This window comes from Mustelus asterias, chromosome 8 (genome assembly GCF_964213995.1).
Source record: "Mustelus asterias chromosome 8, sMusAst1.hap1.1, whole genome shotgun sequence".
Lineage (NCBI taxonomy): Eukaryota > Metazoa > Chordata > Chondrichthyes > Carcharhiniformes > Triakidae > Mustelus > Mustelus asterias.
The window spans coordinates 8,533,170-8,559,673 of NC_135808.1; the positions used below are offsets into that span (position 1 = coordinate 8,533,170).

At 47.1% G+C, this 26,504-nt stretch overlaps 1 protein-coding gene across 3 annotated transcripts in view; it reads right to left on the reverse strand.

Moving 5' to 3' along the window:
- Window positions 1–17,851: 17,851 nt before the first annotated feature.
- Window positions 17,852–26,504, reverse strand: part of LOC144496832 (HEPACAM family member 2-like) — an 86,995-nt gene continuing 78,342 nt past the window's right edge. The window contains exons 1-3 of one of the 3 annotated variants that reach the window (XM_078217397.1): window positions 24,669–24,832; window positions 21,261–21,633; window positions 17,859–18,294 (exon numbers count right to left, since the gene is read on the reverse strand). In XM_078217397.1, coding sequence (XP_078073523.1) covers window positions 18,140–18,294; window positions 21,261–21,633; window positions 24,669–24,719 — 579 coding nt within the window. In that variant the 5' untranslated portion in view covers window positions 24,720–24,832 and the 3' untranslated portion in view covers window positions 17,859–18,139. Of the gene's footprint in view, window positions 18,295–21,260; window positions 21,634–24,668; window positions 24,833–26,504 lie in introns of those variants that run through there. The other 2 variants (XR_013498444.1, XM_078217398.1) reach the window with 2 other exon arrangements.

A 26,504-nucleotide genomic window follows, 5' to 3' on the forward strand; every position in this document is an offset into this window, starting at 1 on the left:
AGGCCCCCACCACCCTCTGTGTAAAATATGTCCTTCTGATTTCTGTGTTAAACCAACCCCCCACCCCCCCACTTTCACCTTGAACCTATGAACGTCACCACCGACCTGGGGAAAAGCTTCCCACCGTTCACCCTATCTATGCCTTTCATAATTTTATACACCTGTCAAGTCTCCCCTCATCCTCCGTCTTTCCAGGGAGAACAACCCCAGTTTACCCAATCTCTCCTCATAACTAAGCCCTTCCATACCAGGCAACATCCTGGTAAACCTCCTCTGTACTCTCTCCAAAGCCTCCATGTCCTTCTGGTAGTGTGGCGACCAGAACTGGACGCAGTATTCCAAATGTGGCCGAACCAACGTTCTATACGTCTGCAACATCAGACCCCAACTTTTATACTCTATGCCCCGTCCTATAAAGGCAATTTTATACTCTATGCCCCAATACTTTTATACTCTATGCTCTATGCTTTTATACTCTATGCCCCGTCCTATAAACACTTTAACTCTCAACTGAATGTTAACTCTAATGGAATTTTTAATCTTCACTTTTAAAAAAAAGCTAATGTTCGGTTAAAACAAACAGAACAAAGTGGCCAGGTTTGTTCCCGATGTAGAATCTGCCCTCATGATTTCTGAAGATGTTCTTGGGGCACTTCTTACAATGGTTGATCTCTGAGTTATTGCTCGAGACAAAAGACAAACATCTCATCCACAAATCGTTTGACGTGTTTCCAGAAGATTCTATCGCACCCAGCCAATGGTGTAACCAGAAACAGGTTATGTTTGGTTCAGATAGTGTAGCTCATATAAAACCCATAAAATTTGATGCCATCATGTGTAACTGAAGTAAACAGCTCCCCATATTTGGTCAACAGGACGTTTCCGCTCACAGCTCCCAGACCAGGTCATGGCTCACAGCAACTTTGTAACCTGCATCTGTTTTTCATTATAAGTTGACTGGAGAATCCCAGCATGCTTACACCATTGTTTTTAAAGCCAACAAAAATTATTGTTGTTCTTTCCCTGCCTATGATCCCCACTTCACCTTTAAATGTAAATCAACTTATTTCTCGAGTCCCCCTCCTGTTAACTTCAAGGACTGTCCAGATGAAATGACTTTGGGTTTATGGAACCCAAGGCTTGCAGGCTGGGGGGGGTTATTCTTGCCTTGTGTCCAATTTTATGTAGATTCAGTTCATTAGTCACAAGTAGATTTACATTAACACTGCAATGAAGTTACTGTGAAAATCCCCTAGTCGCCATAGTCCAGCGCATGTTCGGGTACACTGAGGGAGAATTTAGCATAGCCAATACACCCTAACCAGCGCGTCTTTCGGACTGGGAGGAAACCCACGCAGACATAAGGGCAGACTCTGCATAGACAGTGGCCCAAGCCGGGAATTGAACCTGGGTCCCTGGCGCTGTGAAACAGCAGTGCTAATCACTGTTTCGCCCCATGGTGGATAGAGTTCTCCCTGTGTCTGCATGGGTTTCCTCCCACAGTCCAAAGATGTGCAGGTTAGGTGGATTGGCCATGCTCAATTGCCTCTTAGTGTCCAAAGATGTGTAGGTTAGGGGAATTAGTGAGGTGAACGCGTGGAGTGATGGAGATAATTCCTGGGTGGGATGCCCTGCTGGGGTTCAGTGCAGACTCAATGGGACAAATGGCCTCCTACATTGTAGGTATTCTCCGAATGTGGAAACTGCTGTTCTATTTGCTGGGAGCAGTTCTTGGGGAAAGAGACCAAGTGTGACTGTTCAGTCATAAGGGAGTCGTGGGTTCAAGTCCACATCAGATACCAGAGTCTGTAATCTAGATTGCCCCATCTCATGCGGTACTGAAGGAGTACTGCACTGTCAATGAGATGTTAAATTGAGGCCCCCTCAGCCCACTTGAGTCCAAGTATAGAAAATTCTTGTGACACTATTTCTAAAAGTTGGCTTCCTGATCGCTGTTTAACCCTCAAGTTGTTTGTCAGCTTGCTGTGTCCAGGTTGACTGCTGTTTTTATTGATTCCTGGGAGATGGGCATTGCTGACTGGCCAGCGTTTAGTGCCGATACCATTTGACCAGAAACTGAACTGGACTGGCCATATAAATACTGTGGCTACAAGAGCAGGCCAGAGGCTAGGAATCCAGTGGCAAGTAACTCACCTCCTGACTCCCCAAAGTCAACAAGTCAGGATTGTGATGGAATATTCTCCACTTGCCTGGATGAGTTCAGCTCCAAGAACACTCGAAGCTCGAACCCACATCGGACAATGCAGCCCCTTGCTTAGCACTCCTTCCACCACCTACGTGATGCACTGTGGGAACTGACTAAGGCTCCTTAGGCAGCACCTTCCAAACCCATAGGATGGGAACAACACCAGCTGGAAGTTCCCCTCCAAGTCACCATCCAGACCTGGAAATATATAGAACATTACGGCGCAGTACAGGCCCTTCAGCCCTCGATGTTGCGTCGACCAGTGGAACCAATCTAAAGCCCCTCTAATCTACACTATTCCAATATCATCCATATGTTTATCCAATAACCATTTGAATGCTCTTAATGTTGACGAGTCCACTACTGCTGCAGGCAGGGCATTCCACGCCCTGACTACTCACTGCCATTCCTTCGCTGTCGCTGGGTCAAAATCCTGGAGCTCCCTTCCTAACAGCACTGTGGGATGTACCTACACTACATTGACTGCAAAGGTTCAAGAAGGCAGCCTACCACCACATTTTGAGGGGCAATTATGGATGGGAAACCAGCATTGGCTTGTCAGTGGCACACCCATCCCACAAACAAATTAAAAAATAACCTGCTCATCTTTTCATAGAATCATAGAATCCTACAGTGCAGAAGGAGGCCACTCGGCCCATTGAGGCTCCACTGACCACAATCCCACCCAGGCCCTATAGCCATAACCCCATGCATCTACCCAAGCTCGTCCCCTGACACTAAGGGGAAATTTAGCACAGCCAATCCACCTAACCCGCATATCTTTGGACTGTGGGAGCGCAGACACAGGGAGAATGCAAACTCCGCACAGACAGTGACCTAAGCCAGGAATCGAACTTGGGTCCCTGATGCTAGTGCTAGTTAGGGATGGGAAACCGGCATTGGCTTGTCAGTGGCACATCCATCCCACAAAACAAATAAAAAAATAACCTGCTTCATCCTTTCTCGTGGTTATCTTTCCTCGTCTTATTCCATTTATTGAATACTTCCGTCCTGGCTGTATGGTACGTGCTGTCCAATGGGTCCATTTTAAAGACTTTAATTCCATTTGCTTCGGTTCCGCATGAAGCTTATACCACAAGAGTACTTTCTGAGTCTCTTCTGTCTTGTGGTTAAACCTGCTACAGAACAGAACAAACCTCACGCATCCTCTATCGCTGGTCATGTTGACCTGTGCATCTGAGTCTAGTTCTGTGGTATAAATGAGTAGCCCAAAGTTGGTCACAGGTGATACAGAGAAAACTCAAAATAGCTTTCAGCATTATTGTGAACATGAGAATGAATTAATCATCATGTCCGTTAGCGTGCGTAGTTAGAACATAGAACATAGAACATTACAGCGCAGTACAGGCCCTTCGGCCCTCGATGTTGCACCGACCAGTGGAACCAATCTAAAGCCCCTCTAATCTACACTATTCCAATATCATCCATATGTTTATCTAATAACCACTTGAACGCTCTCAACGTTGACGGGTCCACCACTGCTGCAGGCAGGGCATTCCACGCCCTTACTACTCTCTGAGTAAAGAACCTACCTCTAACATTTGTCCTATATCTCTCACCCCTCAATTTAAAGCGATGTCCCCTCGTGCTAGCCAACACCATCCGAGGAAAAAGGCTCTCACTATCCACCCTATCTAATCCTCTGATCATCTTGTATGCCTCTATTAAGTCACCTCTTAATCTTCTTCTCTCTAATGAAAACAACCTCAAGTCCCTCAGCCTTTCCTCATATGATTTTCCCACCATACCAGGCAACATCCTGGTAAATCTCCTCTGCACCCTTTCCAACACTTCCACATCTTTCCTATAATACAGCGACCAGAACTGTACGCAGCATGACCTCCTGACTCCGAAACTCAATCCCTCTACCAATAAAAGCTAACACACCGTACGCCTTCTTAGCAAGCCCATCAACCTGTGCCAACTTTCAGGGATCTATGCACATGGACACGCAGATCCCTCTGTTCATCCACACTACCAAGTATCTTACCATTAGCCCAGTACTCTGTATTCCTGTTACTCCTTCCAAAGTGAATCACCTCACACTTTTCCGCATTAAACTCCATTTGCCACCTCTCAGCCCAGCTCTGCAGCTTATCTATGTCCCTCTGTAACCTGCCACTTCCCTCCGCACTGTCTACAATTCCACCGACTTTAGTGTCATTCGAAGTCGCACCCAGCTAATGCTTTTTTATACGCCACCCAAAACCTCCTAAAATGCCTGTTACCACCTTTATAGAGAGCAATACCACGGTGGCACAATGGTTAGCACTGCTGCCTCACAGTGCCAGGTTCGATTCCCGGCTTGGGTCACTATCTGTGTGAAGTCTGCACGTTCTCCTCGTGACTGCGTGGGTTTCCTCCGGGTGCTCCGGTTTCCTCCCACAGTCCGAAAGACGTGTTGGTTAGGGTGCATTGGCCGTGCTAAATTCTCCCTCAGTGTATCCGAACAGGTGCCAGAGTGTGGCGACTAGGGGATTTTCACAGTAACTTCATTGCGGTGTTAATGTAAGCCTACTTGTGACACTAATAAATAAACTTAAAAATTACAGGCATGAATTTAGGAACCAACAACACATAGAATCCATTGAATCCCTACAGTAGAGAAAGAGGCCATTCAGCCCATCGAGCCTGTGCTGACAACAATCCCACCCAGGCCCAATCCCTGTAACCCCAAGCATTTGCTCTGCTAATCCCCCTGAAGCTAAGGGACAATTTAGCATGGCCAATCCACCTAACCCACACATCTTTGGAGTGTGGGAGAAAACCGGAGCATGCAAAGGAAACCCACATAGACACGGGGGAGAATGTGCAAACTCCAGTTCTGGTCGCCACACTACCAGAAGGACGTGGAGGCTTTGGAGAGAGTACAGAGGAGGTTTACCAGGATGTTGCCTGGTATGGAAGGGCTTGGTTATGAGGAGAGATTGGGGAAACTGGAGTTGTTCTCCTTGGAAAGACGGAGGATGAGGGGAGACTTAATAGAGGTGTATAAAATTATGAAAGGCATAGATAGGGTGAACGGTGGGAAGCTTTTCCCCGGGTCGGTGGTGACGTTCACGAGGGGTCATAGGTTCAAGGTGAAGGGGGGGAGGTTTAACACAGATATCAGAAGGACATATTTTACACAGAGGGTCGTGGGGGCCTGGAATGTGTTGCCGGGCAAGGTCGTGGAGGCGGACACACTGGGAACGTTTAAGACTTATCTAGACAGCTATATGAACGGAGTGGGAATGGAGGGATACAAAAGAGTGGTCTAGTTTGGACCAGGGAGCGGCGCGGGCTAATTGTTCCTTGTTTCTCGTTTCAAGGCTTCATTCTATGATCATCTTGCTGGTGCCAGTACAGAGCGAGACTGCGGATAGTTGGGAACCTGTCTCGGGGGCAGGGAATTTATATGGTGTTCGTGGAAGTGGAAATGACTAGGGTTGGGAAGCATTTTCCGATTGGCTAGCGGATAGGAAACAGAGGGTGGTGGTTGATAGTAAATATTCATCATGGAGTGCGGTTACAAGTGGTGTACCTCAGGGATCTGTTTTGGGGCCACTGCTGTTTGTAATATTTATTAATGATCTGGATGAGGGTATAGTTGGGTGGATTAGCAAATTTGCTGATGACACCAAAGTCGGTGGTGTGGTAGACAGTGAGGAAGGGTGTCGTAGTTTGCAGGAAGACTTAGACAGGTTGCAAAGTTGGGCCGAGAGGTGGCGGATGGAGTTTAATGCGGAGAAGTGTGAGGTAATTCACTTTGGTAGGAATAACAGATGTGTTGAGTATAGGGCTAACGGGAGGACTTTGAATAGTGTGGAGGAGCAGAGGGATCTAGGTGTATGTGTGCATAGATCCCTGAAAGTTGGGAATCAAGTAGATAAGGTTGTTAAGAAGGCATATGGTGTCTTGGCGTTTATTGGTAGGGGGATTGAATTTAGGAGTCGTAGCGTTATGTTGCAACTGTACACAACTCTGGTGTGGCCGCACTTGGAGTACTGTGTGCAGTTCTGGTCCCCACATTACAGGAAGGATGTGGAGGCTTTGGAGAGGGTGCAGAGGAGGTTTACCAGGATGTTGCCTGGTATGGAGGGGAGATCCTATGAGGAGAGGCTGAGGGATTTGGGATTGTTTTCGCTGGAAAGGCGGCGGCTAAGAGGGGATCTTATTGAAACATATAAGATGATTAGAGGTTTAGATAGGGTGGATAGTGATAGCCTTTTTCCTCTGATGGAGAAATCCAGCACGAGGGGGCATGGCTTTAAATTGAGGGGGGGTAGTTATAGAACCGATGTCAGGGGAAGGTTCTTTACCCAGAGGGTGGTGAGGGATTGGAATGCCCTGCCAGCATCAGTAGTAAATGCGCCTAGTTTGGGGGCGTTTAAGAGATCCGTAGATAGGTTCATGGACGAAAAGAAATTGGTTTAGGTTGGAGGGTCACAGTTTTTTTTTATAACTGGTCGGTGCAACATCGTGGGCCGAAGGGCCTGTTCTGCGCTGTAATGTTCTATGTTCTATGTTCTATGTTCTATGATCAGGGCCAGTGTGATCTCCTGGACTCGTTTCGATCGCCTCAGGGGGTCGGAGAGGAATTTCCCAGATTTTTTTTCCCCATATTGGCCCTTGGGTTTTCACTCTGGGTTTTCGCCTCTCCCTGGAGATCACATGGTCTGGAATGGGGGGGTGGGGGTGAGTTAATAGGTTGTGATGAACAAAGCATCGTAGCTGTGAGGGACAGCTCGGTGGATAGGATATTGGTATGTAGATAGGCTGGAAAATTGGGCGGGGATCCTGGATTCAGGATTCAATCCTGGACCGGGGAGCGGCGCGGGCTTGGAGGGCCGAAGGGCCTGTTCCTGTGCTGTATTGTTCTTTGTTCTTTGTTCTTTGTTCCGCACCAGACAGTAACCGAAGCTGGGAATTGAACCCTGGTCCCTGGCGCTAACCATTGTGTCATCGTGTCGCCCTCGGTGTGAGTCAGGGGACCAGTGGATGGGACACTGTTTACAATATCAGCTAGAATGGGGACCAGGAATGGAAGTCAATGTGAGATCATATTGCCTTGTATTAGTATAAATATTTGGTGATTTTAAAAAAAATTGCGGGATGTGGGTGTCGCTTGAGAAGGTGGTGGTGAGCCGCCTTCCTGACCCCTTGCAGTCCCTCGCCATAAGTTCATAAGATATAGAACATAGAACATAGAACATAGAACATAGAACATTACAGCGCAGAACAGGCCCTTCGGCCCACGATGTTGCACCGACCAGTTAAAAAAAAACTGTGACCCTCCAACCTAAACCAATTTCTTTTCGTCCATGAACCTATCTACGGATCTCTTAAACGCCCCCAAACTAGGCGCATTTACTACTGATGCTGGCAGGGCATTCCAATCCCTCACCACCCTCTGGGTAAAGAACCTACCCCTGACATCGGTTCTATAACTACCCCCCCTCAATTTAAAGCCATGCCCCCTCGTGCTGGATTTCTCCATCAGAGGAAAAAGGCTATCACTATCCACCCTATCTAAACCTCTAATCATCTTATATGTTTCAATAAGATCCCCTCTTAGCCGCCGCCTTTCCAGCGAAAACAATCCCAAATCCCTCAGCCTCTCCTCATAGGATCTCCCCTCCATACCAGGCAACATCCTGGTAAACCTCCTCTGCACCCTCTCCAAAGCCTCCACATCCTTCCTGTAATGTGGGGACCAGAACTGCACACAGTACTCCAAGTGCGGCCGCACCAGAGTTGTGTACAGTTGCAACATAACGCTACGACTCCTAAATTCAATCCCCCTACCAATAAACGCCAAGACACCATATGCCTTCTTAACAACCTTATCTACTTGATTCCCAACTTTCAGGGATCTATGCACACATACACCTAGATCCCTCTGCTCCTCCACACTATTCAAAGTCCTCCCGTTAGCCCTATACTCAACACATCTGTTATTCCTACCAAAGTGAGTTACCTCACACTTCTCCGCATTAAACTCCATCCGCCACCTCTCGGCCCAACTTTGCAACCTGTCTAAGTCTTCCTGCAAACTACGACACCCTTCCTCACTGTCTACCACACCACCGACTTTGGTGTCATCAGCAAATTTGCTAATCCACCCAACTATACCCTCATCCAGATCATTAATAAATATTACAAACAGCAGTGGCCCCAAAACAGATCCCTGAGGTACACCACTTGTAACCGCACTCCATGATGAATATTTACTATCAACCACCACCCTCTGTTTCCTATCCGCTAGCCAATTCCTGATCCAATTTCCTAGATCACCCCCAATCCCATACATCTGCATTTTCTGCAGAAGCCTACCATGGTGAACCTTATCAAACGCCTTACTAAAATCCATATATACCACGTCCACTGCCTTGCCCCCATCCACCTCCTTGGTCACTTTCTCAAAAAACTCAATAAGGTTAGTAAGGCACGACCTACCTGCCACAAAACCATGCTGACTATCACCTATCAATTCATTACTCTCCAAATAACTATAAATCCTATCCCTTATAATTTTTTCCAACATCTTGCCGACAACAGAAGTGAGACTCACCGGTCTATAATTCCCGGGGAAGTCTCTGTTCCCCTTCTTAAACAATGGGACAACATTCGCTAACCTCCAATCTTCTGGTACTATACCAGAGGCCAACGACGACCTGAAGATCAGAGCCAGAGGCTCTGCAATCACTTCTCTTGCCTCCCAGAGAATCCTTGGATAAATCCCATCCGGACCAGGGGATTTATCTATTTTCAGACCCTCCAGAATATCCTGCACATCCTCCTTATCAACTGTAATACTGTCTATTCTACTCCCTTGCAACCCAGTGTCCTCCTCAGCTATATTCATGTCCCCTTGCGTGAACACCGAAGAGAAATATTGGTTCAATGCTTCACCAATCTCCTCCGGTTCCACACATAACTTCCCTCTGCCATCTATAACTGGCCCTATATAGGAGCAGAATTAGGCCATTCGGCCCATCGAGTCTGCTCTGCCATTCGATCATGGCTGATATGCTCCTCATCCCCATTTTCCTGCCTTCTCCCCATAACCTTTCAACCCATTACCAATTAAAAATCTAACTCCTTCTTAAATTTACTCACTGTCCCAGCATCCACCGCACTTTGGGGTAGCGGATGCTGGGTCAGTGAGTAAATTTAAGGAGTTAGACAGATTTTTAATTGGTAATGGGTTGAAGGGTTCCAGGGAGAAGGCAGGAAAATAGGGATGAGAAGCAAATCAGCCACAATGGAATGGCGGAGCAGACTCGAGCTATGTCCGAGACAGGAACGTGTCCAGTAACAGGACTGAAGAGGACACACTTCGAGCTCCTGATTCTGTTCCACGGAACAAAGAACAAAAGAACAAAGAACAATACAGCAGAGGAACAGGCCCTTCGTCCCTCCAAGCCCGTGCCACTCCCTGGTCCAAACTAGACCATTCTTTTGTATCCCTCCATTCCCACTCTGTTCATGTGGCTATCGAGATAAGTCTTAAACGCTCCCAGTGTGTCCGCCTCCACCACCTTGCCCAGCAGCACATTCCAGGCCCCCACCACCCTCTGTGTAAAATACATCCTTCTGATATCCGTGTTAAACCTCCCCCCCTCCTCACCTTGAACCTATGACCCCTCGTGAATGTCACCACCGACCTGGGAAAAAGCTTCCCACTGTTCACCCTATCTATGCCTTTCATAATTTTATACACCTCTATTAGGTCACCCCTCATCCTCCGTCTTTCCAGTGAGAACAACCCCAGTTTACCCAATCTCTCCTCATAACTAAGCCCTTCCATACCAGGCAACATCCTGGTAAACCTCCCCTGCACTCTCTCGAAAGCCTCCATGTCCTTCTGGTAGTGTGGAGACCGGAACTGGGCACAGTATTGCAAATGTGGCTGAACCAACGTTCTATACATCTGCAACATCAGACCCCAACTTTTATACTCTATGCCCCGTCCTATAAAGGCAAGCATGCCATATGCCTTATTCACTACCTTCTCCACCATCACCTTTGTCACCTTCAAGGATCTGTGGACTTGCACACCCAGGTCCCTCTGCGTATCTACACACTTTATGGTTCTGCCATTTATCGTATAGCTCCCCACTACGTTAGTTCTACCAAAATGCATCACTTCGCATTTATCTGGATTGAACTCCAACTGCCATTTCTTTGCCCAAATTTCAAGCCTATCTATATCCTTCTGTAGCCTCTGACAATGTTCCTCACTATTTGCAAGTCCAGCCATTTTCGTGTCGTCCGCAAACTTACTGATCACCCCAGTTACACCTTCTTCCAGATCATTTATATAAATCACAAACAGCAGAGGTCCCAATACAGAGCCCTGCGGAACACCACTAGTCACAGGCATCCAGCCGGAAAAAGACCTTTCCACTACCACCCTCTGTCTTCTGTGACCAAGCCAGTTCTCCACCCATCTAGCCACCTCCCCCTTTCGCCCATGAGATCCAACCTTTTGCATCAACCTACCATGAGGGACTTTGTCAAACGCTTTACTAAAGTCCATATAGACAACATCCATGGCCCTTCCCTCATCAACCATTCTGGTCACTTCTTCAAAAAACTCCACCAGGTTAGTGAGGCATGACCTCCCTCTCACAAAACCATGCTGACTATTGTTAATGAGTTTATTCCTTTCTAAATGCGCATACATCCTATCTAAGAATCCTCTCCAACAACTTCCCTACCACGGACGTCAAGCTCACCGGCTTATAATTTCCCGGGTTATCCTTCCTACCCTTCTTAAATAACGGGACCACATTAGCTATCCTCCAGTCCTCTGGGACCTCACCTGTGTCCAGTGACGAGACAAAGATTTGCGCCAGAGGCCCAGCGATTTCATCTCTCGTCTCCCTGAGCAGCCTTGGATAGATTCCATCAGGCCCTGGGGATTTGTCAGTCTTTATATTCCCTAAAAAACCTAACACTTCCTCCCTTGTAATGGAGATTTTCTCTAACGGTTCAACACTCCCCTCCGAGACACTCCCAGTCAACACATCCCTCTCCTTTGTGAATACCGACGCAAAGTATTCATTTCGGATCTCCCCTACTTCTTTGGGCTCGAAGCATAATTCCCCACTTTTGTCCCTGAGAGGTCTGATTTCTTTCCCTGAAACCCTTTGTTCCTAACGTATGAATAAAATGCCTTGGGATTCTCCTTAATCCTGTCTGCCAAGGACATTTCGTGACCCCTTTTTGCCCTTCTAATTCTTCATTTGAGTTCTTTCCTACTTTCTTTGTTTTCCTCCAGAGCTCCCTCCGTTTTTAGCTGCCTGGACCTAACCTACGCCTCTCTTTTCTTTTTGACCAATCCCTCAATTTCCCTGCTTGTCCACGGTTCTTGAATCCTACCCTTCCTATCCTTCTTTTTTACAGGCACATGCCTATCCTGCAGCCCTAACAACTGTTCCTTAAAAGACACCCACATGCCAGATGTGGATTTACCCTCAAACAGCCTCTCCCAATCAACAGCTGCCAATTTCTGCCTAATCCCACTAAAGTTAGCCTTCCCCCAATCCAACACCTTACCCTTGGGACACCACTCATCCTTTTCCATCACTATCCTAAAGCTAACAGAATTGTGGTCACTATTTGCCACATGTTCCCCTACCGAAACTTTGAAGATCTGACCGGGCTCATTCCCCAGTACTAGGTCCAGTATAGCCCCCTCTCTCGTCGGGCTATCTACATATTGTTCCAAAGAACCTTCCTGTACGCATTTTACAAATGCCTCCCCATTCAGACTCCCAGCCCTACGTGATTTCCAGTCTATGCCAGGGAAATTGAAGTCTCCCACTACAACAACCCTATTTTTCCTGCACCTATCCATTGTTTCCTGACATATCCGTTCTTCCACTTCCCTTGGGCTGTTGGGGGGCCTGTAGTATACCCCCAACATAGTGACTGCGCCCTTCCTGTTTCTGAGCTCCACCACAGTGACTCGTTACACGACCCCTCTGAATTGCCCTCCCTCTGCACCGCTGTAATATGCTCTTTAACTAATACTGCTACTCCCCCACCTCTTTTGGCCTAAAACACTTGTACCCCGAAATATTCAGCTGCCAGTCCTGTCCCTCTTTCAACTAAGTCTCTGTCACCGCAACGACATCCAAATTCCTCGTAAGCATTAAGGCCCTAAGTTCGTCTGTCTTACCTGCTACGCTCCTTGCATTGAAGTAGATGCACTCCAGACCTCCAGGCCCAGTGAGGTCATCCTCCCCCAGAGTGCTCTTCTTCTTTGCCAGTCTTGTCCTGGCCCCAAGCTTGTCCCCAGCCTCTACACTTGTAGACATCATTTTTTGATCCCCATCCCGCTGCCATATTAGTTTAAACCCACCCGAACTGCACTAGCAAAACTCCCAGCCAGGATATTCGTGCCCTTCCAATGTAGTTGTGACCCGTCCTTCTTGTACAGGTGCCCTCCTCTCTTGAAAACTTCCCAGTGATCCAGGAATATGAAGCCCTCCCTCCTGGACCAGTCCTTTAGCCAAGCGTTCAATTGTACTATCTCCCTATTCCTAGCCTCACTGGCCCTAGACATTGGGAGCAGGCCAGAGATTGCCACCCCGGAGGCCCTACTTTTTAGCCTATTTCCCAACTCCCTGAATTGCTCTCATAGGATCCCCCTGCTCTTCCTATCTACGTCATTTGCACCAATGTGTACAACGACATCTGTTTCTTTATCCTCCCTTTTTAATATGCCTCCTATCCGCTCGGAGATATCCAGTACCCCAGCACTAGGTAGGCAGACTACCATCCTGGCGTCCTGTTCGCACCCACAGAATCGCCTAATGTGCAAAAGATTCAAACTTCTATGAAACGACGATACAAAGATACAAGCGGTGTCTCATCTTGGAGCTACAGGTTGGTAGATGATGAGAGGCTTGGAGTGAATTGTTGTGCCGGAAAGCAGCAGCAGATAATAATCGGACAAGCCTCGAATTATCTAACCACAAGTCTCACAAAGGTAAGGGGAAACACAGAGAAGGTGCGATTGCTAGGAAGCTGAAAATAGCAGCAGCAACACCTTTGAGAACTCGTGGAATCGACCATCCATTCCTATGTTAACTGCTGAAATGTCAAGTGGTAATGTGTCAAGTTTGAGAGGTGGCCTTACTTGGAGCTGATTGGACACCTTGGGCAAGTTTGGCCAAAAAATCCCGCCCGTTGTCAACAGACCTTTTCATGGTCCGTGTCCCGCCCGCTACCATTCCAGTGGCGGGCGGGAAGTGAAAATTCTGTCCTATGTTTTTTTTAATTCATTCATGGGACGTGGGCGTCACTGGCTGGGTCAGCATTTATTGCCCATCCCTATTTGCCTGAGGGCAGTTGAGAGTCAATCACATTGCTGTGGCTCTGGAGTCAAATGTAGGCCAGACTGGGTCAGGATGGCAGATTTCCTTCCCTAAAAGGCATGAGTGAACCAGATGGGTTTTTCCAACAATGGTTTCATTGTCATCAGTAGATTCTTAATTCCAGATAATGTTTTTTTTTATTGAATTCAAATTCCACCATCTGCCGTGGCGGGATTCGAACCCTAGTCCCCCAGGACATTAGCTGGATTAATAGTCTAGTGATAATACCACTAGGGCATCGTCAACTGCAGAATGAGCTTTCCAATTCACCAGACATTTGACAAATCTTAAGAACGGTTCACCATTATATGGTGTGGTTAATTCAGCCCTTTCCTTGTCCATATACTTCACACAGCATGTTTTAAAAATTCATTTACAGGATGTGGGCATCGCTGACTGGCCAACATTTATTGCCCATCCATAGTTGTCCTTGGAGGGCAGTTGAGTGTCAGCTGCTTTGGCTCTGGAGTCACATGTAGGCCAGACCAGGTAAGGATGGCAGATTTCCTTCCCTGAAGGAACATTAATGAGTATTACTGACACTCCACTCGCAAGCCTGTAATTAATAGTAGGTGCTCGCCAGACTTTTACAAGTATCCTAGGAGATGTGATAATATTCATAGATAGAAGCCTTTAATCTGAGACTATAGCCCCTGGTTCAAGACTCCCCCAGTTACACAGAGCTACCAACCTCCCAGCATCCATCCTGAGTCCTCATTCATAGAGTCCTCTATGAATGTTATTCATTTCAGAGAGAGCACCCCTCATTCTTCTCAACACCAGGTTTTGGACTCAACTCTCCATCCAACTCAATCTGACCAGGAATTAATCCAACTAATCTTTCTTGAATCCCGTCTAAGCCTTCTTCTCTTAGATAATGAGGCCAAAACTGTGCCCCGGTTTGCAAAGCCTCCTGGGGGTGGCACGGTAGCACAGTGGTTAGCACTGCTGCTTCACAGCTCCAGGGTCCTGGGTTCGATTCCCGGCTCAGGTCACTGTCTGTGTGGAGTTTGCACATTCTCCTCGTGTCTCCGTGGGTTTCCTCTGGGTGCTCCAGTTTCCTCCCAAAGTCCAAAGATGTGCGGGTTAGGTTGATTGGCCAGGTTAAAAATTGCCCCTTAGAGTCCTGAGATGCGTAGGTTAGCGGGATTAGCGGGTAATAATGTGGGGGTAGGGCCTGGGTGGGATTGTGGTCGGTGCAGACTCGATGGGCCGAATGGCCTCCTTCTGCACTGTAGGGTTTCTATGATTTCTAATTATTATAGAATCATAGAATCCCCAGGTGCAGGAGGAGGCTGTTCAGCCCATCAAGCCTGCATCGACAACAAGCTCACCCAGGCCCAATTCCCTGTATCCCTATGTATTTACCCTGCTAATCCCCATGACACTAAGGGGCAATCCACCTAACCTGCATACTTTTGGACACGAAGGGGCAATTTAGTACGATCAATCAACCTAACACGCACGTCTTTCGGGCTGTGGGGCAAAACCAGAGCACCCAGAGGAAAGTTTAAGTTTAAAGTTTATTCATTAATGTCACAAGTAGGCTTACATTAACACTGCAATGAAGTTACTGTGAAAATCCCCTAGTTGCCAAACTTCGGTGCCTGTTCGGGTACACTGAGGGAGAATTTAGCACGGCCAATCCACCTAACTAACACGTCTTTCGGACTGTGGGAGGAAACCGGAGCACCTGGAGGAAACCCATGCAGACATGGGGAGAACGTGCAAACTGTGCACAGACAGTGACCCAAGCCGGGAATCGAACCAGGGTCCCTGGCGCAGCGAGGCAGTAGTGCTAACCACCATGCCATCAACCTGCCCCACTTACCTGCACCTCCATGCAACAGAACCTGACATGCCAATTACCTTCTTAATAGTTTTTGATTTGATTTGATTATTGTCACATGTATTTTACTGTGAAAAGTATTGTTTCTTGTGCGCTATACAGCCAAAACGTACCATCCATAAAGAAAGGAGAGAGTGCAGAATGTAGTGTTACAGTCATAGCTAGGGTGTAGAGAAATATCAACTTAATGCAAGGTAGGTCCATTCGAAAGTCTGATGGCAGCAGGGAAGAATCTGTTCTTGAGTCGGTTGTTAGGTGACCTCAGACGTTTGTATCTTTTTCCCGATGGAAGAAGGTAGAAGAAAGTATGTCTGGGGTGCATGGGGCCCCTAATTATACTGGTTGCTTTCCTGAGGCAGTGGGAAGTGTAGACAGAGTCAATGGATGGGAGGCTGGTTTGCATGATGGATTGGGTTACATTCGCGACTTTTTGCAATTTCTTGCGGTCTTGGGCAGAGCAGAAGCCATACCAAGCTGTGATACAACCAGAAAGCAAACTCTCCTCATAGCTAATGCCCTCCATACCAGGCAACATCCTGGTAAATCTTTTCTGTACCCTCTCCAAAGCCTCCACATCATTCTGGTAGTGTGGCGACCAGAATTAAACACTATATTCCAAGTGTCTTAAATCCCTGATTGTTTGAAATTTCTCTAAACTGTTACAAACCTCCCCAACAGGAATCAATGCAAAGTAAGTTCAAAAGTCTGACAGCAGCAGGGAAGAAGCTGTTCTTGAGTCGGTTGGTACTTAACCCAGACTTTTGTATCTTTTTCCCGACTGAAGAAGTTGGAAGGAGAGAATGTCCAGGGTGTTTGGGGTCCTTGATTATGCTGTCTGCTTTCCCAAGGCAGCGGGAAGTGTAGACAGAATCAATGGATGGGGGGCTGGTTTGCTTGATGGATTGGGATATGTTCACAGCTCATTGTAGTTTCTTGCGGTCTTGGGCAGAGCCGGAGCCATACCAAGCTGTGATACAACCAGAAAGGATGCTTTCTATGGTGTATCTGTAAAAGTTGGTGAGAGTCGTAGTGGACATGCCAAATTTCCTTCGTCTCCTGAGAAAGTAGAGGCGTTGGTGGGCTTTTGTTCATTTGCAGACATAGCAAATGGGGTCTGATGTGGGGGTTGAATGTTGACCCTTGCAGGCCAAAGTGCTACCTACTAAACTAAGGATTTGAAAGCCATTCACAGAATAGCATGGACGTCATAGAAATGTTACGGTGCAGGAGGAGTCCATTCAGCCCATCTGCGTCTGTGTGCCGGCCAAAGAGGAACTGAACAAAAAGGGAACTAGCTGTTAATTCCCAGTACTTGACCCCCTAGCCTTGCCAGTCACACTACTTCACATCCATAAACTGAGGAATGGTACAGCACAGAAGGAGGCCATTCAGCCCCTCATGTCCATGCAACTTGCTGCTAGCCCCACTCTCATGCCCCTCCCCCACTGGCTACAAACCTTTCTCTTTGGAGAGTTATCCATCCCCTCCACCCCCACTTTCGAAAGCTAGGTTTGATTCTGTCCCCACCCCAGTCTCAGGCAGTGTTTCCCAGAAGCTGGCCACTTCGATCGTTTTCATTCAACACAGTAGGATAATCCTCACATTTATTCTCGACGCAGCACAGATCCTGGGTTACAAAATCAAAGGGTTTTCATAGAATCTGGACAGTACAGAAGGAAGCCATTCGGCCCATCGGGTCTGCATGGACTCTCCAACAGAGCACCTTACCCAGGCCCACCCCTACCCACCCTATCCCCGTACATTTACTCCACTAATCTCCCGACCTTGCACACCTTGGGACACTAACGGACAATTTAGCATGGTCAACCCACCTAACCTGCACGTCTTTAGACACTAAGGGACAATTTAGCATGACCAATCCACCTAACCTGCACATCTTTGAACACTAAGGAACAATTTAGCATGACCAATCCACCTAACCTGCACATGTTTGGACACTAAGGGACAATTTAGTGTGGCCAGCCCATATAACCTGCTCATCTTTGGACACTAAGGAGCAATTTAGCATGGCCAATCCACCTAACCTGCACATCTTTGGACACTAAGGGACAATTTAGCATGACCAATCCACCTAACCTGCACATCTTTGGACACTAAGGGACAATTTAGCGTGGCCAGCCCATATAACCTGCTCATCTTTGGACACTAAGGAGCAATTTAGCATGGCCAATCCACCTAACCTGCACATCTTTGGACATTATCATGGGTTACGGGGATGGTGGGGGGGGGGGCGGGGGGGAGGGAGGAAGCTTTGGTGGGACTGGGTGGGATGTTCTTTCAGAGAGTCGGTGCAGAAATTCGATGGACAGAATGGCTTCCTTCTGCACTATATGGATTCCATGGTTCTATGGACTATGATGCACCATTGATTACGCAAAGACTCGTTGTTGCAAAACAACAGGCTTTTATTAACAAAGAACTGGAGCACTCCCAAACCGATAGCTAATCCGAACTGAGGCAAAAGGAGCGGAGAGCAGCCACCTTTATACCCCAAGAAGGGCGGAGCCCCGGATTGAGGCAGCAGGGGCGTGTCCAGGTATATCACATAAACTATCACATAAACAGACAACTACAGTGGTTCACCACAGACTACAGGACTGATAAGTACAGAACAAAGATATATTTCAGTGCACAGTTTTCTGGAATGATCTTAAGTGCACATAGCGGTTGTTATTTCAGGAACATGTCAACAAACAATGCAACAAAGCTGAGAGATGTCAGGAGAGAAGCCAAAGCAATCCTGATGATGTTTACAGTTCTGGTGGAATTGACTCTTCCAGTCTTTGAATAGTGTTCCTGGATTCCATCTGTTTCTTCCTCGGTTACTGCAACATGAATAAAAGCAAGTCATATTTCTCTGTCTCATTCTGTTTACAGGGGGACAAAAATCTCTTGCGTGACAATTTTCATGAGCTCAGGACATTGGCAAGCGATTTACGGCCAACAAAATGTTTTATTGATTGTCCTACTGTAGGAAGTTTAGTGTAAGGATTTTCAGCATGGCAAGGTTGAATGTGGGACTGAAAAACAGTACCACCCCACAGTAGCGAGTGACATGGCAGTGGATATAGAGAGACCGACAAGGGTTAATGTGGGACTGGAGAACAGAACCACCCCACAGTGTGCTGTAGCGAGTCACATGGTAGCAGACATTAGAAAGACAGACAAGGGTTAATAGAAACATAGAAACTAGAAGCAGGAGTAGGCCATTTGGACGTTTGAGCCTGCTCCGCTATTTATTTTGATCATGGCCGATCATCAAATTCAATTATCCTGATCCCCCCTTCCCCGCCCCCCCCCCATATCCCTTGATCCCTTTAACCCAAAGAGTTATATCTAATTTATTTTTGAAATCACACAATGTTTTGGCCTCAACTACTCTCCGTGGTAGTGAATTCCACACATTCATCACCCTCTGGGTGAAGAAATTCCTCCAGACCTCAGTCCTAAAAGGTTTACCCCTTATCCTCAAACTATGACCCCTCATTCTGGACTCCCCCACTATCGGGGACATTCTTTCTGAATCTACCCTGTCTAACCCTGTTAGAATTTTGTAGGTTTCTATGAGATCTCCTCTCACTCTTCTAAACTTCAGTGAATACAATCCTATCCGACTTAATCTCTCCTCATATGACACACCTGCCATCCCAGGAATCAGCCTGGTAAATCTTTGCTGTACTCCCTCTATAGCAAGGACATCCTTCCACAGATAAGGACACCAAAAATGCACACAATACTCCAGGTGTGGCCTCACCACACAGACAGACAAGGGTTAATGTGGGACTGGAATACAGTATCACCCCACAGTATGCTGTAGAGAGTCACATGGCAGTGGACACAGAGAGACACAGTAAGAAATCTCACAACACCAGGTTAAAGTCCAACAGGTTTATTTGGTAGCACAAGCCACTAGCTTTCGGAGCACTGCTCCTTCATCAGGTGAGTGGGATTTCAGTTCACAAACAGGGCATATAAGACACAAGCTCAATTTAGAAAATAATGGTTGGAATGCAAGTCTTTACAGGTAATCAAGTCTTAAAGGTACAGACAATGTGAGTGGAGAGAGGGTTAAGCACAGGTTAGCAGCCATCCCCTATGGACAAGCCCTCCGTATACAAAGGATCTGCTCAGATGAGGAGGATCGCAACAGACACCTCCAGACGCTGAAAGATGCCTTCATAAGAACAGGATATGGCGCTTGACTCATCGATCGACAGTTCCGATGCGCCACAGTGAAAAACCGCACTGACCTCCTCAGAAGACAAACACGGGATACGACGGACAGAGTACCCTTCGTCGTCCAGTACTTCCCCGAAGTGGAGAAGCTACGACATCTTCTCTGGAGCCTTCAACATGTCATTGATGAAGACAAACATCTCGCCAAGGTCATCCCCACACCCCCACTTCTTGCCTTCAAACACCACGCAACCTCAAACAGACCATTGTCCGCAGCAAACTATCCAGCCTTCAGGAGAACAGTGACCACGACACCACACAACCCTGCCACAGCAACCTCTGCAAGACGTGCCGGATCATCGACACGGATGCCATCATCTCACGTGAGAACACCATCCACCAGGTACACGGTACATACTCTTGCAACTCGGCCGACGTTGTCTACCTGATACGCTGCAGGAAAGGATGTCCTGAGGCATGGTACATTGGGGAGACCATGCAGACACTACGACAACGGATGAACGAACACTGCTCGACAATCACCAGGCAAGAGTGTTCTCTTCCTGTTGGGGAGCACTTCAGCAGTCACGGGCATTCGGCCTCTGATCTTCAGGTAAGCGTTCTCCAAGGCGGCCTTCACGACACACGACAACGCAGAGTCGCTGAGCAGAGACTGATAGCCAAGTTCCGCACACATGAGGACGGCCTCAACCGGGATCTTAGGTTCATGTCACACTATCTGTAACACCCATGACTTGCCTGGACTTGCAAAATCTCACGAACTGCCCCGGCTGGAGACAATACACATCACTTTAACCTGTGCTTAACGCACTGTCCACTCACATTGTCTGTACCTTTAAGACTTGATGACCTGTAAAGACTCGCATTCCAACCATTATTTTATAAATTGAGCTTGTGTCTTTATATGCCCTGTTTGTGAACTGAAATCTCATTCACCTCATGAAGGAGCAGCGCTCTGAAAGCTAGTGGCTTGTGCTACCAAATAAACCTGTTGGACTTTAACCTGGTGTTGTGAGACTTCTTACTATGTTTACCCCAGTCCAACGCCGGCATCTCCACATCACAGAGAGACAGACAGAGGTTAATGTGAGACTGGAGAACAGTACCACCCCACAATATGCTGTAGAGAGTCACATGGCAGTGGATATAGAGAGACAGACAAGGGTTAATGTGAGACTGGAATACAGAACCACCCCACAGTATGCTGCAGCGAGTGACATGGCAGTGGGTATAGAGAGGCAGACAGAGGTTAATGTGGGACTGGAGGACAGTACCACCCCACAGTGTAGAGAGTCACATGACAATAGACATGATTTAGAGACTTATGTGGAAGTCAGCATGAGGTTACCTCAAATCTCGGCTATACTTTGTACATAGTGACAAAGAGTTACCGCTCAACCTTCCAAGCCTTTGAATCGCTTTGTGAGACAGGCTGAACAGAGCCCTTACAACAGGAAAGACAGCAGCCAATTTGTGCACAGCAAGATCCCACAAACAGTGACATTTCTCCCATATTGTACAAGAGAAGTTTGAAACAGTCCCCAAATTACGACTTTAGATCCACATGGGGAAACACAAAGATAATAAACAGTACCTTTTCCAGGGAGCACCTTCAGTTTGACCAGACCCAAGGCTGACCCCAAATCCCCTTTGATCTTCACACAGTAGGTGCCAGTGTCGTTTAGCCGGAGATCTTGGAGAAGTAGGGAAGCGTTCTCAGGGAAAAAGGTGACTCGGTGTCTGTAGGACCTCCAGCTGAAAAACTGCCTGCTGCAATTACCGGAAACATTCTGCAAGCTCCATATCAGGAAGGGGGTCTCGAAGGCTTGGAAACTCCAGGAGACCTTGATGTACCTCTGGTACTGAGTGTCGTAGGAGGCAGGCAGAAGAACGGAGCGGTTTTCCATTCCGGTCACTTGGTTCTGAGGCATGAACAGTTCAGATGAGCTCACACAACCTGTCCACAACTGAAAGAAACTGCTTTACAACCCACAGATTCTACAATTCATAGAAACATAGAAGATAGGAGCAGCAGGAGGCCATTCGGCCCTTCGAGCCTGCTCCACCATTCATCACAATCATTGCTGAACGTACAACTCAATAGCCTAATCCTGCTTTCTCCCCATAACCTTTGATCCCATTCGCCCCAAGTGCTATATCCAGCCGCCTCTTGAATACATTCAATGTTTTGGCATCAACTACTTCCTGTGGTAATGAATTCCACAGGCTCACCACTCTTTGGGTGAAGAAATGTCTCCTCACCTCCATCCTAAATGCTCTACCCTGAATCCTCAGGCTGTGACCCCTAGTTCTGGACTTCCCCACCATCAGGAATATCCTCCCTGCACCTACCCTGTCTAGACCTGTTAGAATTTTATAAGTCTCTATGAGATCCCCCCTCATTTGTCTGAACTCCAGCGAAAACTATCTTAACCTAGTCAATCTCTCCTCATACATCAGTCCCGCCATCCCCAGCCATCATCAACACAGTAAAACAGCAACGATTAAAGAGCAAAGCAAGGTGAGATGCTGCGTAATGTTGGCAGGTTTTTTAAAAATCCATTCACGGGCGTCGCTGGCTGGCCAGCATATATTGCTCTAGTTGCCCAAGGGCAGTTGAGAGTCAACCACATTGCTGTGGGTTCTGGAGTTACATGTAGGCCAGACCAGGTAAGGACGGAAGATTTCCCTTAAGGGCATTAGTGAACCAGATGGGTTTTTCCGACAATCGACAATGGTTTCATGGTTATCAGTAGATTTCTGATTTGATTTATTATTGTCACATGTATTAGTATACAGTGAAAAGTATTGTTTCTTGTGCGCTATACAGACAAAACATACCATTCATAGCGAAGGAAATGAGAGAGTGCAGAATGTAGTGTGACAGTCATGGCTAGGGTGTAGAGAAAGATCAACTAAGTGCGAGGTAGGTCCATTCAAAAGTCTGATGGCAACAGGAAAGAAACAGTTCTTGAGTCAGTTGGCACGTGACTTCAGACTTTTACACCTTTTAAATTCCATATTTTTTTTATTGAATTCAAATTCCACCATCTGCCATGGTGGGATTCGAACCTGGGTCCCCAGAACATTAGCTGAGTTTCTGGATTAATAGTCTAGCGATAATACCACTAGGCCGTCGCCTCCCCAGTTATCGAAATAAGATCCTTATCCGCAACGCCCTACCACCTAGAGGGACAAGGGCAGCAGACACATGGGAACACATGGGCGACACACTGGTTAGCACTGCTGCCTCAAAGCGCTAGGGACCCGCGTTCAATTCCCGGCTTGGGTCACTGTCTGTGCGGAGTCTGCATGTTCTCCCCGTGTCTGCGTGGGTTTCCGCTGGGTGCTCTGGTTTCCTCCCATGCTCCAAAGATGTGCCGATTAGGTGGATTGGCCATGCTAAATTGTCCCTTAGTGTTGGGGGACTAGCTAGGATAAATGCATGGGGTTACAGAGATGGTGGGATTGTGGTCAGTGCAGACTCGATGGGCTGAATGACCTCCTTCTGCACTGTCGGATTCTATGATAATTATTTTATTTTAAAGTGATCAGGGAAATACAAACACAAAGGGTTCACATATTAATTAATTAATTAACATTTTAATTATATCGATTCTCTACTCCAGCATGTTAGCAGAAAAGGAGTGAAACAAAGTCCAATGAATAATTAAGTTTGTTTTGTGCCTATGGACTTGCTCTATACACCACTATGTGTCACTCACGGCTTGATTACTCTGCAGGGAAAGATTTGTTAAAAATGCTGAATCAACTGTAACATTTACAGCCTGCATTTTTTAAATCATTGAATCTGGGCTTGCTATCCACTTCAGTGCATACAGAGGCCATTTGGCCCATCAAGTCTGTGCTGAATCTCCGTAATCCCATGCATTTACCATGGCCAATCCACCTAACCTACACATCTTGGGTCACTAAGGAGCAATTCAGCATGGCCAATCCACCAAACCCGCACATCTTTGGAGACTAAGGTACAATGTAGCATGGCCAATCCCCCTAACCTACACATGTTTTGACACTAAGGGGCAATTTAGCATGGCCAAGCCACCTAACCTACACACCTATGGACTGTGGGAGGAAACCCACACAGACACAGGGAGAATGTGCAAATTCCACACAGACAGTGACCCAAGCCAGGAATCGAACCCGGGTCCGTGGCGCTGTGAGGCAGCAGTGCTAACCACTGTGCCGCGCTTGGACATTGCTGTTAATTTGAAGTCACATGCAGGTCAGTGAAGGACATTAGTGAAGCAAATGGGGTTGTTACGACAATCGTTCCAGGGTCATCATTGGACTTTATTTTTTTATTGAATTCAAATTTCTCCAGCAGCCGTTGCTGGGACTCGAACCTGGATTGCCAGAGCATGACCCTGGGTCTCTGGATTACTAGTCCAGTGACAATACCACTGTGCCACTGCCTCCCCATTTAACATCCACGTGTTCAATATAAAAGAGGAGAATTGTAAGTAAGTGCTCTCAGTAAAGGATGTTCTCCCTCACTGATCTTGCATTAACAACATGAACTCTACAGTGTGGGAGGGGGGAATTGTCCCCACACCCTGCCCCCCCGACACACTGCCACCAATAGTCAAAAGCATTCACAATCAAGTAAGTCCACTAGTGTAAAATACACATTTAGTTTATTCATTAGTGTCACAAGTAGCGCTTATATTAACACTGCAATGAAGTTACTGTGAAAATCCCCTAGTCGTCACACTCCAGTGCCTGTTTGGATACACTGAGGGACAATTTAGCTCGGCCAATGCACCTAACCAGCACATCTTTTGGACTGTGGGAGGAAACCAGAGCACCTGGAGGAAACCCATGCAGACAAGGGGAGAATGTGCAAACTCCACACAGGCAGTGACCCGAGCCGGGAATTGAACTTGGGTCCCCGGTGCTGTGAGGCAGCAGTGCTAACCACTGTGCTACCGTGCCGCCCCTACATTTCTATGCAGTACATCAATTTGATTCTTAAACTCACCCACTGTGCCGCGAGGAAGCAAATGGTCGAGGAAACAGCCCCAGGGAACATTCCTGTGCAACCTCTGGCTCCCACCGGCCTCCCCAGTCTGCGTCACGCTCTGCTGGGACCGCGGCAGTTGTGAAAATGGCGGTTGTGAAGTTTTTATTGAACTTCAGTTGGAGACCAGTCAGAGAGCTGGGACAGCAGATATGTGTGACACACAGAGAGGATGTGGAACCCACACAAACCACTGTCTTGTTAATGACCTCGAATATATAAAGTGGGTGGTGGCACAGTGACACAGTGGGTTAGCACTGCTGCCTCACAGCGCCAGGGACCCGGGTTCGATTCCTGACTTGGGTCACTGTCTGTGTGGACTCTGCATATTCTCCCCATGTCTGTTTAAATGTTTAGTAAAGTTTATTTATTATCGTCACAAGTAGCCTTACATTAACACTGCAATGAAGTTACTGTGAAAATTCCCTAGTCACCATACTCTGGCGCCTGTTCGGGTACGCTGCGCCTAACCAGCACGTCTTTGGACTTTGGGAGGAAACCGGAGCTCCCGGACGCAGACACGGGGAGAATGTGCAGACTCCGAGCAGACAGTGACCCAAGCCAGCAATCGATCCCGGGTCCCTGGCGCTGTGAGGCAGCAGTGCTAACCACTGTGCCACCGTGCCGCCCGCCTGCATGAATTTCCTCCGGATGCTCCGGTGTCCTCCCACAGTCCGAATGACGTACGGGTTAGGTGCATTGGCCGTGCTAAACTCTCCCTCAGTGTACCCAAACAGGCGCCGGAGTGTGGCGACTAGGGGATTTTCACAGTAACTTCATTGCAGTGTTCATGTGAGCCTACCTGTGACAATAAGAAAATAAACTTAAAACTTAAGAAAGGTTTGAAGAAGCTGATTTAAAAATATAAATATATATAAATATAGGCGATGTCACTGCACTGAAATGGATACAACATCAACTTATATTCATACAGCACCTGAAACGTAATAAAACATCTTTGGGCACTTCACGTTATTGGAAATAAATGCATCAAGCCACATAAGGATAAAAGCAAAATACTGCAGATCCTGGAATCTGAACCAAAAATAGAAAATGCTGGAAAATCTCAGCAGGTCTGGCAGCATCTGTGGAGAGAGAATGGAACCAACGTTTCGAGTCTGGATGACCATTCATCAGAGCTCATTGCTTCGACTCATCAGCTGTGCCGAAGGATCATCCATCTCTATCATGTTCCCCTCCCCCCCTCAGTCTCCTCTGCTCCAAGGAAAAGTCTATCCAATCCTTCTTCATAACCAGAACATTCCAGCCCAGGCAACACCCTGTTAAATCTCCTCTGCATCCTTCCAGTGCTATCACATCCTTCTTATAGTTTGGATTCCACAGCTGCACACTTTCTCTAGCTGTGGCCTAACCAATGTTTTATACAGTTAAATCCTACTCTCAGACTTGTGTGGGAGAGGGGAACTTAGCTCAGCAGTGGGCCAGGAAAATTAGTAGCACCCTCACTGTAGACTGGCTGTCACTGCATATACATGAAATAGTCAGCGCAGACAAAGGGGGTATTTCACTATATCTATCAACAGGACACAGCTGAATGTCCTTGCTAACAGCACTGAAACTGGAATGATGACATGATTAAGTGACCATTGTCTGAATGGACATTCCATCCACCTACCACTAAAGATTATGACATTACCGATGGGACGCGATTAAACAGCTATTGTCTCAGGCCTACCTCTTTGTATCATATGTAAATAATTTACCAGTGTACGTGGTTAGAAATAATTATCTTTACCAGAAGTTGTACCCCCTATAAAAAAACTGACTGTACACAAT